This window comes from Chamaea fasciata, unplaced genomic scaffold (genome assembly GCF_029207755.1).
Source record: "Chamaea fasciata isolate MVZ Bird 193981 ecotype frontalis unplaced genomic scaffold, bChaFas1.0.hap1 SCAF_16, whole genome shotgun sequence".
NCBI lineage: Eukaryota > Metazoa > Chordata > Aves > Passeriformes > Sylviidae > Chamaea > Chamaea fasciata.
In genome coordinates, this window is record NW_027094101.1 from 7,317,986 (window position 1) to 7,336,561 (window position 18,576).

Sequence of the window (18,576 nt, forward strand, 5' to 3'; positions counted from 1 at the left end):
TAAAGTATTATCTCTGTGTTGCTTTCTAAAGCTGTGAGTTGGGAAAGAAGTTACAACTTCACCCATGAATTTGTGTGGTTTTGTGGGTGAGGGCAGTGACCCAGATAGGATTCATCCATTGCACCAGGTGATTCTCTGGGTGTCGTTTTCACTTCAGAGCTGGTAAATAAAGTGTCTGAAACCCTGACAGTTTTATGCCCTTGACAATCTCTAAATCAAAAATGGCTGAATCGATGTAAGGATTTAGCGAGGAAAAAAAATTGCACCCGGGCTGACATCCCCTGAACCGAATTTCTCCCAAAGCGATTTCAAAAGTGTGAGTTATGGACCTCTAAAACGAGAACTCTGACACATCTTGAACGATAGCAGGACACGGGGTACCTCTGTAATGTACAGAAACATTGTGCTTTCCTTTCCTGCAGTTAGCACTTCGTAACTGAAGTTTTGGAGGCATTGCCGTCTTGCACACGTTGTTTCTTCATGCCAAATTTTAGTTTCCTGGGTTTTCCTTTTAAAGTCAGAATTCTGCAACTTTGCTCATGCAGGGCATTCCATCAGAAAACGTTGAGTCATTTTCATAAAATATGTAACGTTTTCCTTTGAAGAATTGGAGAAACTAATGCTTGGGGAAGTAAAAGGATCTGACATCACTCCCAATATTGTTTTACACTGTCTCATTTCTGCAATAATAAAGGAATATGCCCTTTTATTGGATGTATTGCCTTGGGAGCAGCTGAGGGGATGAATATGTGCTGAGCAGTGATGGCTGATGGTTATTGAAGTGTCTCAGGGGACAGAGGTGTTTTCTTTTTGGCAGCCCTGGGGTCTCTGGGGGCTGTGCCCCCATGGCACAGGATCTAGGAAGGTGCAGAGCACGTTCCTCGAGGAGTTTTTATGCTGATGGTAACAGAAAAGCAGTTGGTGCCTCATCTGCCTCCCAAAACAAAGCACCCACGAGCTTGTGTGATCTGTCAGCAAACACCATCCTGCTCTGAAGTGTGCATACACTGTTATCCAGAAAAACAGCTACAAGAAAGAAGCCTTTAACTTCACTTGATGTTCTGCAGAGCGGCTCAGAGTGGGCTCTCCTGCCCCTCAAAGGACTCTTTTATCCCAACCACTGCCCGTGGTTCTTTCTTGCCCCGTGGGAATCCCTTTGTACTCTGATTCTTGAAACTGATACGTTTCCTCTGATCTGACATCAGAGTGTTTCAGCAAAAATAATTTCCTTTTCCTTCCACAGGCTGAAACTTTGAATCTGCTATAGATTTTGGGGAAGTTAAAAATATAAAGTCCATCACTGAAGGTTTTCTTCTAAGGCTTGCTTCTGAGAATACATACATCTACATGTATATATATATATATATATATATACATATAAATAAATGAAACTTCTTCATTTAATAAATAAATGAAACTTCTCCATGGACCTAGTACAAGATCTTTAATATTTCCACCTTTGCAGCCCACCCGAAAATGTCTCACGGAGTCAATGTCAGCCCTGCTGGGCCATGTGGTCCTTAATGTGTATTAATGACCTGCCAGCTCTGCACAGCAATTGCAACCTGTGGGCCTTTCTTTTTTTTTTTTCCTCATTATTTTGTTAGGCAAGAAATATTTTAAAAAGCTCTTACTGCTCTTAGAATACCAAAAAAGTCAACTTAGTCACCATTGGAGATTATTTGCAGGCTCCAGAGCACTGTGGATTGTTGCTATACAATTACTGCAGCACTTGGAGGTGATGCTGTTACGTGCAATATTTGCAAAAATAAGCATTTACTGTAGACTTCCTACAGTATTAATAGAAAATTCATTTAATAAAAAGTGTTCTCTGTTTCCTTGACTGAAATCAACCCTCTCATCCTTTCTTTGTTTGTGTAGGGCTTTTTTTTTTTCTTTCTTTTAAATCTCTTTATCAACTCTTTGTTCTCCAGGTTCAGTTTAGGGGTGCTCTGTTTTGCCTGTCTCAACTTGTTTCCCTTCAGCTTCCACATCCACTTCACTATAATTTATGGAGCTTGGTTAGGACTGGGAATTTTAAAAGGTCCATAGTTTTCCCTACCATCTATTTTATATGTTGTTTAGTGTATGGCAGTGACCTCGATCCCCAACAAGTCTGAAAGGCCCCTCAAGACCAGTTCAGCCACATCCTCCATGGAATCAAATGTTCTGCTGGGAAGACCACAGAGGTTTCTTTCCACAGTGCAATGCAGAACTTATTTCTCTGGCCTAATTTTCTTTGTGTCATTTCCTCATGCACAAACATAAATATGCAGCACATCAAGTCCTGGGTGAGCGAAGAACTAAAACATCTATAAATAAATCAGGCTGCTTCTCCTGAAGGGGAGGGGAAAAAAAAGAAAAGAGTGAATGAAACCTAATTTTCTATTTGAAGTACTTGGGGTATGCGAGGTACTTTGGGCTGTGGTGCCTGTCGAGTGTTTGACAGCGTCTGTGGCTGTAACTTGTACACAGAACTTGCAAGAGATCTGTTTAAAAAAGATTAAAGGAAATAGCTCTTTACACAGTGGGTTGTGAGCTTCTGGAATGTGCTGCCACAGCAGCCTGTGGGAGTAGATAGTGTCAGTAGGTAAAAGAGGGAGAAGGTGTCTTCGTGGATGTGAAGTCTGTGAATGGACACTGAAGGGAAGAGATGCCCAGGTACCCTCTGCCACCCTTCAGCCCCAGACTGTGGCTACCAGGATGAGGGCATTGGGCTACACCCACCCTTTGTGGGTGGGTTGGAACACCAGAGGAAGGTGCTCAGTGCTGGGGAATTATTCCAGGGGCCTTGTCTGAGCTCCCCTGGGTTCCAGCACCTGCAAATCTCCAAAGTGAAGCCCAGCCATGCACCCCTTCTCGTCCCCTTCTCCCCACTCCTCCCATGGCTCTCAGGCACAGCCCTGCCCACGCATGCGGCATCATGCAGGTCAGGCTCTGGCCTCTCTCTCATTCTCTGTTGGCTTCCTTTTAAGTCCTGATTCATCTTCATTTAATCTCCAGAAAGCTGCATGGAAAGCAATGCTCAATTCTCATTAGTGTTTAGTCCCTTCTAACACTGCTGTGGCTGAGGGCCCATGTTGAGCAACATGTTGTGATTAATTAATACAAAGGGTTGCTCATGGAAAAGTCTGGTCTAAGTGCAGAGCAGCAGATGAGGTTAAAACACTTTTGTTCTTTGACTTTGTTCTTGTTTCTCTGTCTTCATTTCCATGGCATTTTGCCTCCATTGAGACTTACTTAGTATGCATCAGTTCCTGCAAGTTATTATCAAGGCTATTTTTCATTCTCTTATATTACTACTTGATACTTTTGTATTGTGGCAGGAAGATTGAATGGGGTATTATGGCTCTCATGGTGTTTTTTCTGGCATGGATCTTATCACAGGATCCAGTGAAGTCCCATCAGGTACAAGGAGACATGGCTAACTTGGCTGGGTTTTCTCATTACAGATTACTAGTCATATAAAAATCAGTATTAACTGAAAAATGTGTTTAACAGCATTTGTGCTTCCACTGTTGTGATGATGCACATTATAAATAGGTTATAAGTATTTATTTCTATATATATTTACACATATAGATAATCTACTTTGTATTCCTTCTTACCTTTCCCTTGTACAGGTTGGTGTGCTGGGTGATGAAGAAGAATGGGTGACTCTCCATGAAGTGGAGAATGAACCTGATGCTCAGATGCTGGAGGTACCAAACCTCACTCCTTACACTCATTACAGGTAAGAACAGCAAGAAATTATCTGCAACATGAAAAAAATAAAATGAGCAATTAGCAACATGGAACAGCTTTCCTAATCAGAAACATCTGGCTGGGTTTTATAATCTGAACAAAAGGGAAAAGCTTTTCTGTTTCCAGAGTTTATACTTAAAATTTCTAATCTGATATTGATAATTGTAATTCACATAAAATCCAGTTGATAGCATTAAGAAGGAAATTCAAGTGCTCAGTGAGATGCTTTTACAAGTAACTGCAATCCTGTGACTTCCCTCCCCGAAGAGAGCACCAGTGGAACATCAGCCAGTGACAAATCAATCGTAGTTAAACTGGTGCAAACCTGTAATTACATATTTGCATCAGCTTAAACATCGCTCTATTGATTTAACTTAATCTGGTAACATCAGTTAGATGAAACCTTCGTTAATAGGAATTTACCAAGTTAAGCTTAATAGATATAAGCAATGCTTAAACTGATTGAGGTGACTCTGCATTGTGGGTGCACCCCAGTTAAACAAGATTGATTTTTAAATCAATCCAATCCAAGCAATGCCATGGCATAGACAAGACTGGAGAATTCGAGGTACTCAGCCCTAATGAAAAATACTTTCATGATCCAGCTTGCTAATGTAGAGGCTGGTGAAAAGGAGATCCAGTGACAATTGTTAAATCAACCCTCTAGAAACTTGTCCATTTTGTGCTGGCTGAAGGGGCTATTAACTAATCCATGTGCTGTTGTAAGCCAGGAGTAGGTGCAACCAAGGAGAGCTCATGTAATTTACAACTGACTCAGTGCTGGCACGTTAATTTTCCTCCCTTGGTCACAAACCTAGGAACATATTGAATTTTTCACTAACTCTCCACTGAAGTGTTTTAAACCTCATCTTCCAGAGCTAAGCGTTTTACTAAAAGGTCTTTGAAATTTTTTTTTTCAACTTAAGCAGAGATTTCTGGTGCAGAGGTTTAGGAAAATTGTCTTCAGGTTAAGAGGATTTTTCTCTCCTCATAGAGAGGGATCCTAAAAGCTGAAAAGGCAGGGATGAGCAGGAGAGTGCAGGTTGTATCACAGTTCAGGGTTCACTGTCTGTGAAGAATTAGGAAAACTTGCACACCCAGACAGGTGCATGGAGAAACGTCTTTGAGATAGCAAATAATGAAGAATATGAGAAATTTTGGGTGATTGTTTCTTCGCAGTTATTAAACTTTTTGGTTTGTCTTATTCGTACATCTCATTTTTCTCTTGTATTCATTAAATTCTGGAGTGATTCCATTTACACTAGAATCTTTCACACATCCAGTTCCCCTTTGATTTTTTTTTTCATTTTTAGGCAGCTCCCTGAGTTTTGCCTGGCTTTTTTCTCTCCTGCATGTCCTGATAGGAGCTTTTTCAGTTTTGCTTCAGTGTTGAGCAATTTTATACCAGTTTTTGAAACCTAGACAGCTGTTGCCAAATGGATTTGTTGTCCCCTGATCAGCTTCAGTCGTTGCCCACTGAGGAAATGCACGGTGAGAGCTGATTATCAGAGCACATCTTTACAGGCCATTCTTCTTCCCTGTATTTTGGGCCACTGTTTGAGAGTGAAATCAGGACAGTATTTGTTTAATGAGTTTCCTCCAGTGTACTTTGGAGGGAGATCAGAGCAGGTAAATAAACACTGCTGTGCTGACTGGCTCCTCCTTTTCCCAAGCTCAGTCATTAGGTCCAAAAATTAAATTTTTAATATGAGTAGGTCACGTATTTATGTGCAAGTGGTGGGTGCTTCCAGTTGCTTGTGAGGGTGAGAGTATCTGAAATATACAGCACATCTTAATTATGTGGTGCTCCGTGTAAAAAAAGATTTCCCTAAATCTTTTGTGACTCAATAAGGATTTCTATTGTAGAAGAGATGGTTTCAAGCAGACAGGGTATTTTTTAGAGATGCATATCCATATTAAATAACTTAATCTTTCTTGTGCAGGAAGGCTGAAAATGCAGCACAGGGATAAATCAGCCTCTTTCAACGAGTAATTGAGGGGAAATGTTATCACCAGTATATTTTTTATATTGACAGGGAATAAGACTATCCGAAGTTTGATATTTTAATACCTTTCTGAATGTATTGTATAAGCATCGCCAGAGAAAATCACTTACTGCCAGCATAAGCTCATCAGGCTTGGTATAATTAACATAAATTTCTCACACAAATACCTAAGTTTCTAATAGACCCTAAGCTAATCTCATTTTCATTTTTTAAATACCTGAGAGGATCTGAAAGCAGTTACCATCAAGCATTCAGCAGCGAATACAAAGAGGACCCGCGTGCGGCGACCTTCGCGGAATGCTCAGAAAGCCCCTAATTCGTATTTTTCCACTCATCCTTCCTCCCTGGAGGAGCCGGGGAGCGCTCCCCGAGCCCTGACAGCAGCACTGGCTGCCTCTTTTCCCCCCTTGCTCCAGGTTCCGGATGCGGCAGGTGAACGTGGTGGGCTCCAGCCCCCTGAGCCAGCCCTCGCGGGTCATCCAGACCCTGCAGGCCCCGCCGGACGTGGCCCCCGGCAGCGTCACCGTGCGCACGGCCAGCGAGACCAGCCTGTGGCTGCGATGGGTGGTGAGCAGCTCGAGGGAATTTGGGGATGGGGGATATGGGGATAGGGATGGGGCTGCTCCCGCGGGGCCAGGGCAGCCCTCCTAAAGTGCCTCCTCCTCCTCCTCCTCGCACTCAGCCAAATCGTTTCCTTTTCCAGACTAGTCGGAAATCTGAGCCTTGCCTTAAGTGCCTTATTAATCAAATAAATTGCCTCCCGCCACTGTTTCTGCCACTTCATCAGGGGAATGTGCCTGTGTGTAAAAGCTTGGCTTTGAGGAGCTCCAGGACCACAGTCCGGGTCAACATGTGGGGCAGGAACGGGGCGCTCGAGCCAATTTGCCGCTTTCCAGGGCTCGGTTGTTTGCTCCGTACAAAACGGTCCCCAGAAGGGGCACCCTAGCCATGGGCAGCATCCTGGGGCTCTCAGAGCTGTGGTGCAGCAGCAGCAGCGAGGCTGGCACTTCTGTGGGAAGATTAGATTTAGCTGAAACAGTGTGGAATTATGCGCTAAAATGCAGAGATAAATGATTAATCGCAAAGATGCGGCAATTGCTGACATCGCTGTGCCCCTTCTCCCTTCTCAGTTACCTGCAGTGTTGCCACGTTGGGATTTACTTGGCAATTAACCTGCTCCAGAATGGTTTTTCTTCACCCCTGTTAGGCAGAGTTTTCCACCGGGGTTACTGCGGTGTGAAGTTGATGAAGCACAGGTTTCCTTTAGCCCAAATGTTAGCTTTTCCATGCATAAACTCATTATGGCTGGAAGTCAAAATCAGGCTGGGAGCAAGAGGATCTTTCTCCTGTTGGGAAGGAATAATTCCAGTTTCTCAACAGGACACTGCACTTAATGTTGAACCTTGCCAGGCCAAAACCTGAAGCTTGAAGGTGTCACCTCACTTCCCACAGAGGAGCCATTGCAGTGCCTTTGAGAGGCCCCACAAAACTCTGTCATGGCTTTTCTTTGTGAATATCGTGCCCACGTTGGTACTGGATCCAGACCTACATATCTTCCATCAAAATTAACTGCAGGTTGTTTTAAGAGCCTTTAAAACATTAGGATTGTGCTGCCTGGAAGACTCTTTTCCTTGAGTCAAACTGCAGGGTTTGGGAGAAGCAACAGCCACAGCTAAAAATGACCTGATAAACGCTTTTCATGCTTAATAACATCAATATTTGAAAGTGTTTAATCTCTTTTATTTCAAGACCTGCAGGTGAATCTGTTTTCCCCTGGGAGCTGGGGATTCCTCCCTTCCTGCAGAATGAGGGTCACGTTTCTAGCCCTGCATGCCTGCAGGGTAGAGTCTTCTTAGCTGTGAAATGTTAATGTTATCCAGCTTTTCCAGTGAATCAGAACTGAATCTCAGCCATCCGTGGCATCGTGTAGTTAGTTTTGCAGCAGAAAAACTCCAAACTTCATGAAGTAGGCTAATTATTTCATATTTTAATCTCTGAAATTGCTTGGGGAGTTAGAATACTAGAATGAATCTCTGCTGATAAATGAGGAGGCAGAGAGTCAGTAAAAAAAATTAAAAAATGTACGATAAATGAATTTGTCACATGCTTCAGCAATTTATCATTCATTTCCATAATTAATCACAAAGCTCTGAAATATATTGTATTCATATCATCCCTGTTGATACACCCACAGCAAAGGCCTTGCTTTTGTGAGCAAACCTACAAAGTATCAACTTGGTGTTGATGCACCCACACGGAAAGGCCTTGCTTTTGTGAGCGAACCTACTTGCCTCAAAATTAGGGTTAAAAAAAACCAAAAGAAAAACTCCAGGCAGCACAGAAGCGTAGAGATCACGAAGCATGAAAACCAACCTCTTAATCACTTTAGTCTTGCTGCGGCCTGCCCACGAGCTCAGGGCGCCGTGGAGAGCCGTGTGTCCTGACGGGAATGTCGTGCTCTCCTGTGTCGCCCGGCAGCCGCTCCCTGACACGCAGTACAACGGGAACCCCGAGTCGGTGGGGTACAGGATCCGGGCCTGGCGCGTGGAGCCGCCGTCCCCGGCCCTGCTGAGGGTGCTCGGGGACCGCCTGGCGCGGGAGTGCACGCTGGAGGAGCTGCAGGAGTGGACCGAGTACGAGCTGCAGGTCCAGGCCTTCAACGCCATCGGCGCCGGGCCCTGGAGCGAGCCCGTCAGAGGCCGCACGCGGGAGTCGGGTGAGTCCAACCGCCACGCCTGCTGCCACAGAAAACCCAGGCAGTTCTCCGCTTTCTGCCCTTTGGTTCATTCATTTGTAATTAATTAATTATTAATTTATTGATTTTGTTCACCGATTTTTTTTTGTTGTTGTTTGGGGTTTTTTGGGGGGGGTTTTTTTTGGTTGATTTTTTGTTTGTTTGTTTTTTGTTGTTGTTGTTTGCTGAGCTGTTAGATCTGAGATGAAATTTAAAAAAAAAACCTATCTCGAGATGCACTGCAGGCAAAAAGACATATAGGCATTTGAAGGTTTATTTCCTTTTTTTTGTTGTTTTATTCCTACCTTGCCTTCATGCACAAACCTTCAGGTTTTTTATTTAAAGCAAACAGAACAACCTCTCCCCATTTCTGCCCCAGTGTGGACGGCACAGGGAGAAGCTTGTATACTTTTCTGGCTGAGATGCTCTCTCACGCCTCCTCTTCCTCCCCATACCCCATTTCCCCTAATCCTCCCCTTTTCCCTGTCTGCGTCTAGCCTGAGGCACATTTTCTCACAGCTGTGGTTACCTGAAATTTCATTTCAAGCACCAAATAATTCTAAAAGGGCACAAGTCACGTTAGAGAGCTGATTACACAGAGAGAAATAAAATAATTACCTGAGCTTCTGATGGCACATTTTCAAACCTGCCTTCCAAAATTGTGTGTACAAGGCTGTGTAGACATAACCTTCTCACAGACCTAGAGCAGCAGGGCTGTATTGTTGAGCTGAATTGTCCAGGCAAGCACAGAGACTTCAAATATCAGAAGGAAACTGTCACTCTCAGGCAACAGTAAATTACTTTTAGCTCAGGAGAACAGTGAAGGCAGATGTTGAAAAGCTGCTCTCTAGCTGTTGACTTCCCCAAAACGTATTTCCAGACCTACCCTACATCCACCTGAGAAATGAGAAGTTATGCTGCAAGTTAGTAGCAAAGTGGGTGACTCGTGCGGTTTAAAAGTTTAATAATAAATCCATTTGTGACACTTATTTGTGCGAGGTTCAATGCTGATATTTTTTTCCTGTTATTCCTTTGTGACTTTTGCTTCGTTAAAGAAGTTTTTTAAAGGGATTTAATCCCCTGCATGTCTGTGCCCTGTGTACCACGCAGTGTTCCTTGGTGGGAAGCGAGGCCAGGCACGGCAGGGTTTGGTCTGCTGGTTCAGATAACTCTGCTTTGAACTAGCCAGGGAGAAAGCTAAACAAAGTCATCCCCCTCCACTGAAGTGTTGCTCTTTGGGAAGGAGTAATTGGAAAGCGATTGCCAGAGGTATTTTAAAAAAGGCTTGTGCTGGAGTTAGAGATAGCACGACCCAGACAAAGCAGTTCTGTATCGTAATAAAAAGATATCACCTCCTCCACTTTCGCCTCTCTGCTGCTCTTCAAACACTTCTTTTGAAATGTAGTAAATACTAAGATTAAGTCATTTCATAAAACCTTAGGATTACAGCGCTCTTGCTCAGCATCTAAAGATCAGAGGTTACGTGTGGATCTGGCATTTTCTATGGCAGTATTAAGAGAAGGTTGACTTGAAACTGATTGTGGGAGGTACACAGAACCCAGGATCAAAATAACACAAAGCTGTGATCTAGACCATAAGGACTCATTTGCTTTTTTCCGTGTGTTTTCTTTGATACTGACATCTGATTTCTTGCATAGAACAAGTCAGGGCTCAGACTTTGGCTGTATTTTCCTAGGTTTAGAATATACAAGATGTGCTGGCTTAGCAGCAAACTGTATGAAAGCACTTCAGGGAATCTGGAATTAACCTGTACGCACAGTCAAATGGGGTTAAAATGCAAATAAAAGATATTTAAAGCCGGAGAGAAAGGTCAAAGCACTTTTAGGTCTGTCTTCGGAACCATAGGAAAAATTCTATTTATTGCTCATGTTCTCAGAGCACTTCAAAAGCAGGTGTCCTAAATATTTTTTCTTCCATTTTTTTGAGATCCAGAGTCTTAGGGAAGTTGGTTTTGCTGGTGCTGGGGGTTGTAAACATCCTGCACAGCTGGCCAGAGGTGGCTTGGCCAGGATCATGTGGTGCTTCATTGGCACAACTCCTGGATCCATGTTTTACACCATCCAAGGAGATAAGGAGTAGAGCCCAGGCACTAAACCAGGTCGTGGTATCCGATGGCAGTGCAGCCAGTGGAGCCCAAAATCTTTATTAAAAATAAAGCTCTGTTTGAGCATTTGTTTGTTTTAGGTTGTGCAATCACAGCATTGATAGCTGAGCACAAATGCCAACAACAATAGTGGGGCATGTCATTACAAGTATTCACTGGTTTCTGAAGCTCTTGAATATATAAAACAAATCAAAACCAAAGAAACTATGAGAGAATAAATAATGCTGGAGGTTTTGATAACACTGGCGTGAAAAACAGTTGGGAAATCCTAAAATGAAAATCTGGGATAGGGTTGCAAGCAGCTGAAGGTGGAGGGAGATGAATTAGGATTTTTAAACAGGACAGGTTCTATCAATCCAAAATGTTTTCGTAATGTTAGAAATTAAATAGCTCATTAAATTTTACAGTGTAAAATAACTGCAGAGTAACAAGCTCAGTTTCCACTCAATAAATTGACAATGACAGGAGGTCCAATATAGAGAAAGCAAGAAATTGCAGAGGCATCTGATGTATTAGAACAACCTTGGCAGGGCTGCTTCCTCTTAGATACAGAGCCCTCTTGCTTTCGAAAAAATTCATCTCAGATACACCTAACCCAGTGCCTTAATGGATTTTGTGCTCTTAATATTCAGCTACATGAATGTGTACACTTGTCTTACAGCATGAGCTACTGTAGGAGCATGGTCACACATCCATGGCAAGGATCAATCTCCCGATGCTGGGGAGTCTGACCTTCACAGGGCAGTTATTGTGCTGTGATGGAGCATCTCTTGATAATTCAAATGTGGTCCAGTGTCACTGTGGGAATTTGTCAGTTTGTACAAGCTGGGGATTTGGCCTGCAGTACCTAATTTTACAGGCAAAGTGGATGTGTCCTGCGGCTGTGATACTTTTGCCGTGAACCTTGCTGGGAACCTGCACTTCTTAGCTGACATCAGTCAGATGTACAATGTGCCACTTTAATTTTTTGCTTTCAAAAAGAGCGAGGGATGTGCAGCTAAAATGAGCTGCAAAAATGCAGAGAACCACTGCATCCCACTCTCTAGCTTTCCTAGAAAGCCAGAATACAGACTAGCTTATTAAAGGCTCCTTTTGGCCCAGTTAGAGACATAAAATGACTTAATTTGCTGTATATCAGATGTGGCTGTGTCAGATGTAGAAAGAGGATGCATGATTGTAGATGCCAAAGTGGATAACCTTAAAAACTTGAGCTTGTTATTGAAGTTCCAGTGCAAAGTGCCAGTAACTCTGTGATTTCCTATGTTTGATCTTCTGAAGTGCTCCATGCTGGCACTTTGCTGGATTAGCTCATCGTTTAGTTCCCGTGCTTCCGGTTCGTTTTGTTCAAACTCTGGGATTTTTTTTTTTTTTTTTTGGACACTGTTGCTTGGCTTCTGTGCTGTTCTTGCAGGTTACTAATGAGAACTCAGCTTTTTGGAGCTTATAACAAAGTCTTCAGTGCAACAGTTTAAGGAAACCAGCGTTAGAGAAAGGAGCATGCAGAGGAAAGAGGGATTATGTGCCTCACTCACTAATTAGTCTTAGCAAACTATAATTTCTTTGAATCACAGCTTCCTGAGAGAGGAGATGGGTCAGAGAAATGAAGGTTACCTTTTAATTCATTCTTAAAGGGTCAATCAAAGCCTGTTACTTGATAAAAGACTGGCAACAATAAGATCCATAAAATCACTTGCAGCTCCTGAATTCATATTAGAATAAAATTCTTGACACTGAGGTGAGAACTGAAGATTTAAACCTCACTCAACGAGCACAAAGATTTTTGCCATTCAGGCACTGGACTTAGACTCCTTTCCAGGGAGAAGGGGGCATTCAGCTGCTCTGTCACTGGGAATTGAGAGGGCTCTGAGCTAATGAACCTTCTCTCCTTTGTCGGCTGTCCAGTGCCACCACCAGCAGTGTGACCATCACCTCAAAAGTCAGGATGCCCTCAGGGCCAGCCTGGGCACAGCCTCCACCTTCTGTGAATTCGGGAGAGTTCCTGGCTGCTGATCAAAGAGGAAAAGAAATATTTGTAAAATAAAGTAGCTTTTTCTCTTTTGAAAGGCCTCAAACTAAATAAAATAGAAATAAATGTGGCTGGAAAGGGCTTCTTTCCTCTACACATCCTGGTTTCTCGTGACCCACCTCCACCCTTTCTCTCTCCAGGAGTGATTCATGTGGGAGTAGCTCTTTGTGAAGATCTACAGATAAAGTTATGGCAGCTATCCAAAGACATTCATGGCTCCTGGCAATCTATTTTTCTTTAACATAATTATATCCTTGTGGGGGATAAATCTGGGAGAAGATTTAAAAACAAAAAAAAAGACACTTCTGTGTTGGAGGGGGGAAAAAATTGGATTTTAGTCTGCTGCAGTGTCGTGTGATCGTGCTCTGCTCCTTATGCCCCAAATAATTAGTATCAGGGAAATTGTTTCAGAAATTACCATCTCTGCCGTTTACCTTGAGTGCACAGGGGTGGGGGTGCCAGGTTTTGGGGGTGGGTTTTTTCCATTTTTATTAGTTCTGGTGTCATACCCATTATCTCATTCATGTTGCTAGGAGCTTCAGGAGTTCGCCTCCTAAACAGCAGGTCTGTTCTTTCACTGGGTCAGCCAGGAAAGCATTCCTTTGGCAGAGCTTCGGGCTGCTTTTTGTGATGTATTCAGGCCCTAATCAGGCCTTACCGTCCCTAAGTGCTTGTGTAACATAACTTGGGGAATGTTCTCTGGAGGTCTGACAGGTGTATCAGGCTTTAGAAAAGATTGTACCCTTCAGATGTTGGAAATGCCATGGGGAAAAAATGCGAAAGGGCAGCGTAAAATGTGAACTCTTAAAAATAGCCTCACATCCTGCTTGCATAACGTGACATGCTATTAAGCTTGCCTACAAAAGGCTGCAGTTGTGTGGTTCTGCAGCACTTTGAGTTTTAATGGCAGGGGAAAATGCAAGTTTGCTCTTCTCTGGAGTCAGAGAAAATTACAGTGTTCCTGTGCCATCAGCCCTAATGATGTTTCCAGTTTCATGAGAGCCAATTTTGCAACATAAATGAAATAGGCATCTCTCATTGACACCGTATCAATCCCTGAAAATACACCTCGTGTTAATGCAGCCATCTCTAATTGATGCCTTGCAAATGTGGAGCGCTATCACATCATCAAAAGGCTGCATAGGTTAAAGAACTTCTTACTGAAGTGGGAGTGCTGTCCAGGGGGGAAATTATTGCTAGCTCTAGACAAGATGTTATCATTTCCTTTCAGATAATATAGGAAGGCACGGGGCATAAAACTTCTTGTTAGAACAGATCATGCTGTAAGATAAACTCACATTCGGAGAGATTTCTGGGGTTTGGCATAGGGAATAAAAGGTATGGGAAGGAAATACTGGGGGATAGGCTTGTGGAGGAGTCCAGGAATTAAAACTTGGTTCTAATTACTGCAGATATATAGTATTTGAAATTTATTCATAGCTGTCAATATTTACTGTCTGTCTGTAGACACTGATAAGTATTAAATGTTTAGCTCTTTACAAACATTGTCATTTCTGAGATGAACTGGCAAGAAATTGTGAGACGGGCTGAAATAAAAAGATGATGTAGAATGAATACAAGAGGAGAAGGGATTGTCTAAAACATATTTGAGCCCTTTTGGGTTTGAATGCTCTTCTGTGGGATCCTGGAAGACTCCTGAGCAGGTAGGGAGATGGAGAAAAATGATCTGATATGTCTAACTTATTTCTGCTCTTTGGTAATGCTGTGTGGTTCCAGTTCCCTCTGCTCCCCCTGAGAATGTCTCTGCTGAAGCTGTGAGCTCAACCCAGATCCTGCTGACCTGGGCAGCAGTTCCTGAGTCTGAGCAGAACGGTCTCATCCTGGGCTACAAGGTATGCAACTGGAGTTTCATACTCATTTTTAGTGTATTACCAGGACATGATTTTGTATTTGTTGTTCATTATTCACCTGCTGGTTATTCTTATTGTTCCTAAGTCAGTTGGAGAAGATACAGAAGGTGTGCTGGCTTTGCAAGGGGTGGTTAGTGAATGTAATCTCATTTTACACGGGGTGACAAGGAGGAATCTCCCTCTTGTCACTCCTCATGCAGCAATCTCTTTCCTTCTGTGCCTCATCTACGTTTATCCTGCAGATCCTTTACAAAGCAAAGGATTTGGACTCTGAACCCAAGAGCCAAACAGTGAGGGGGAACCACACGCAGTCAGTGCTGCTGTCAGGCCTGAGGAAATTCGTCCTCTACGAGCTGCAGGTGCTGGCGTTCACCCGCATCGGGGATGGGGTCCCCAGCTCCCCTGCAGTGACAGAGAGAACCAAGGATGATGGTGAGTTTAAAGCTTACCAAAAGAACCATCTTATTTGATCCAACCTTTTAATGCAGATTTCTTCTAGTGGTGCAAGTGTAGGCAACAAATATTTGGATTTTGGGGGAAATTTTTTTCAGCTTTGAACCCAAAGGACTGTGTCTGGTATAACTCAGCAGCATCCCACTGGTCATGGGCTGAGAATCTGGCAAAGGCACAGGAAACCTGTGTCCCCTATTTCCTCCTTCCCTGCAACTAATGAAGAGGAAAAAATTATTGAACTCTGAAGCTTGGTAGAGATAATTTCTATTGAAGAATTTTAGAGCCCAATTATAAATTCCTATTGAAGTTCATTCATGCTAAAAAAAAAAAAAAAGAACTGCAATTGAAAGCAATAAACAAATCTGAAGGAAAGAGATGGAATTTGCAACTTCAGTAATCCACTCTCTTTTTTTTTATTTTTTTACCCCAAAAGAATAAGGCATTGACCTTGGAAGATGATCCTACCAGCTTCCTTTAGCAGCTGCCTCCAGCACTTTCCCAGTGCAGTTGGATGTCCTGAAGGAACCCAAGCAAGCACTCTCTGAGCACACTGGTGTGATAGAAGCATTCCTCCTGATGGGATTCTATAGAAATTTGGTTCCATTCTTGAAATATTTTTGGGCTTTGCAGATGCTAAAACTGCTTTTACTTTTTGTTACCTTTTCAGGAATAAATAGGTTGAGATCAGTGGGAGAAGCTTCTGTTTAAATCTCTCTCTTTGTCATCAAAATCTTTTCAAAATAATAATGGAGTAGACATTGGTTTACACAAGGAAATTGATTAAGGGAATTTGGTTGGGCTGAAAACACATTCAGACCTCTGGCTTAACAAAACATTTTCCATTCAGTGCAGGGAAGGAAGGAGTGGGAACGTGTGGGGTCAGGAACAGGGCCAACAACTCCCTGACATTTTTTTAGCCTTTTTTTCAGCATACTCCCTGTGTGTAGACCTGGCTTTTCTTTGAAAGGAGAAATAAGAAAAATTACTGTTAGCAGAACTCTGCAGGGAGAGAAAAAGCACTCAGTGAAATGTACATATCAGGCTGTAATGAGAAATACTTAAAACTGTTTGTTTTGGATAACCCCATTATAGCAGTTCCCTCCTTAAGTGCACGTTGGCAAATGAAACAAATTGTTCTTCCATCTCCATACCCCTGACATAAATATGTTGTGTCTCCTCTGGGCTCAACTTAATTAAAAGTATCACCAGGAGTAATGCAGGTGGAATTTGTGCTGAAGGGGAAAATTCGTGGATGGTAATGTATGAATTAGCATCTCCTCACCTCGTGAACCTGGGCTGGTCAGCACCGTCTGTGTTAATGTGCCTCTCACCTGCCTCAGGTTCTCCCGCTCACACCTCAGTGTTTAAGATGCAAATGTAAAGTCAGGGAGCAGTTCAAAGCTGGTGCTGATGACACAGGGAAGGGATATTATTGAATTCCAACAGGTATGAAGTGGATTAAGCTGTATAACACTCTGTAAAGACAGCTTGTTGTCGTGCTTCATAGTGCGTTCTCAGTTACACCAGTAGTGATGCTGCAGTGAGAAAAATCCTTCAGAGCTCCTGGAACAGTAAAAAAAACACTGTAGGGTGCACTGGTCTGTGCTGTGTTTGGTGTCTGAGGGTGTTGGAGGCCTTTTTCCATGGACAGAATATATATGTGTATACAGAATAAATGTATATTATTCACATGCATGGGTGCTTTCAACCACTGCTGGAGATATACAGCTTGGGCTGTAATTCTGCACGGGGTGAGCAGAAGAGCTGTGAGCCCTGTGAGGTGCAGCCCTTGCTGCCATGAGCTGTGTGTTCCCTTGCAGCCCCCGGGCCCCCCGTGAGGCTGGTGTTCCCCGAGGTGAGGCTGACGTCGGTGCGCATCGTCTGGCAGCCGCCCGAGGAGCCCAACGGGATCATCCTGGGTGAGATGGAGCAGCAAACCCCAGGCTGGGGGTGGAGGGATGGAGATCAGGGCAAGCTGCAGCTGTGGGGTTTTCCTGTCGGGCTGTTGGGATCCCCATGGTTTGCATCATGAAGCTGATTTTATTGAACGCACACTGCTGGTTTACATACCTTTCAAGCATAACAACCATATCTATGTCTCTTCGTAACATTGCTTAACTACGGGCTAGCACAGACCTGTACAGGCTTGTGCTGTCTTGCACACAAACATACACACATACACCCTGATCTCTTCCTTCTTCAGGGTCTTGCCTTGATTCGCCAGGGCTTGTAGCCCTCTAACACATCTACTTCTGTAATAAGTTCAGCAGTACTTTGAGTCCTGCTTCCAAGCTGTATTCCCACACTTTCCTTTGCCTTGCACATAAGCAAATCTCTGGCTGAAGAAAGGAAAATGTGCTGCTGTCACCTGAGGGGACAAGTCTGTGGGGCTCCGTGCTGTGGGTTTTCCTGAGCCAGAATTCGGTGTTGTTCAAGGCCCTATGTCTGAATGTCATCTCTCTTCCCATCTGCATTTGGCTTGGTAACCTGTTTGGCTGACTGTTGGGAAAGCTGCCTGGAGACCTGGATTTTCCCCACCTTTTCCAGACATGCCCAGTGTTTCAGTTTTATGTGTGCTTCCGTTTTATTGCATCCTTCAGATAATATGTCTGACAGGTCATGAGGAGTTAAATCCTATTTGCCCTTTCATCAAGGGAAAGAGAGGCAGCAAGGCATGACAGGAATTTGTGGAAAACCTTCTCACCTTCCTGCTCTCATAACTCTTGGGTTGCCTTTGCAATATGTGCACCAGCCACTGTTGCACTTAAAATGTGAAGACTTTTACAATGTAAGAATCCTTTCCTGCCTCTAAAATTAACGTAGCTCATAGTTACCAAGCAATTTAGTGTTTTCTGCTGCTGCTGAACACATTTTACAGTAGTTCTGGCTGGTGAGTAAAGATTTGTGTCTCAATTCTGAGAACAGAAGCAAAAGCTTTTGTTTTTATCTATTGCTCAGTCTGCCAGGCCTTTCTGCTTCTAATTTCAGTGCCATCATTCAGGCTCATGTGGAGGCTTTCAGCAATATTCCCTAAAGCCTTCCTTGCTGGCTGGAGGGTGGTGCCTGCTTCAAATGCTCCTGCAGAGGTGGCATTGCTTTAAATACAGAACTCATCCTGCATTGCACTTAAATCTAGACTCAAGAACTCCAAGTGTTTGCTCAGGTGTGTAGTTTACCAAAGTGATCCTGGCATCCGAAGGCACAGGGAAATCTTCAAACAGCATCCAAAGGCAGAAGCTGCACGATTTTCTGAGCACGACGAGGAGTCTGTGTGAAGCTTGGCAGCAATGAGCTGCCAGAGATGGATCCACGCAGGGTTTCTCTGCAGCTCAAGGAAGCTTGGCTTCCAGGTTGTCTTGGGGGTTTGATTTGTTGCTTTTTTTAAGGAACTGTGTGTCTTAGAACTTGCTCTCAGCAGAGGTTGAGATTTGAGTCACAGGATGTGGTTAAAGAGAAAAAAAAAAATCATTTGATAGGAATGATGAGGAAGCACAAAAGACGTTTTGCTCCCCCAACTGTGTTCCAACCTCTCACGTTGCTGCACTTTGCCTGCTTCATTTTCTGGAGCTGCTGCAAGATCAGTGGAGTAGGAAGTCTTCCTTTCTTTTGTCTTTGCA

General features: G+C 43.4%; 1 protein-coding gene across 1 annotated transcript in view; it reads left to right on the plus strand.

Moving 5' to 3' along the window:
* SDK1 (sidekick cell adhesion molecule 1) overlaps positions 1-18,576 on the plus strand; it is a 391,467-nt gene that overhangs the window by 299,401 nt on the left and 73,490 nt on the right. Inside the window, exons 24-29 of the mRNA XM_066198540.1 lie at positions 3,624-3,733; positions 6,167-6,317; positions 8,229-8,466; positions 14,373-14,488; positions 14,749-14,938; positions 16,780-16,878. Of these exons, the coding sequence (XP_066054637.1) occupies positions 3,624-3,733; positions 6,167-6,317; positions 8,229-8,466; positions 14,373-14,488; positions 14,749-14,938; positions 16,780-16,878 (904 nt within the window). The remainder of the gene's footprint in view (positions 1-3,623; positions 3,734-6,166; positions 6,318-8,228; positions 8,467-14,372; positions 14,489-14,748; positions 14,939-16,779; positions 16,879-18,576) is intronic.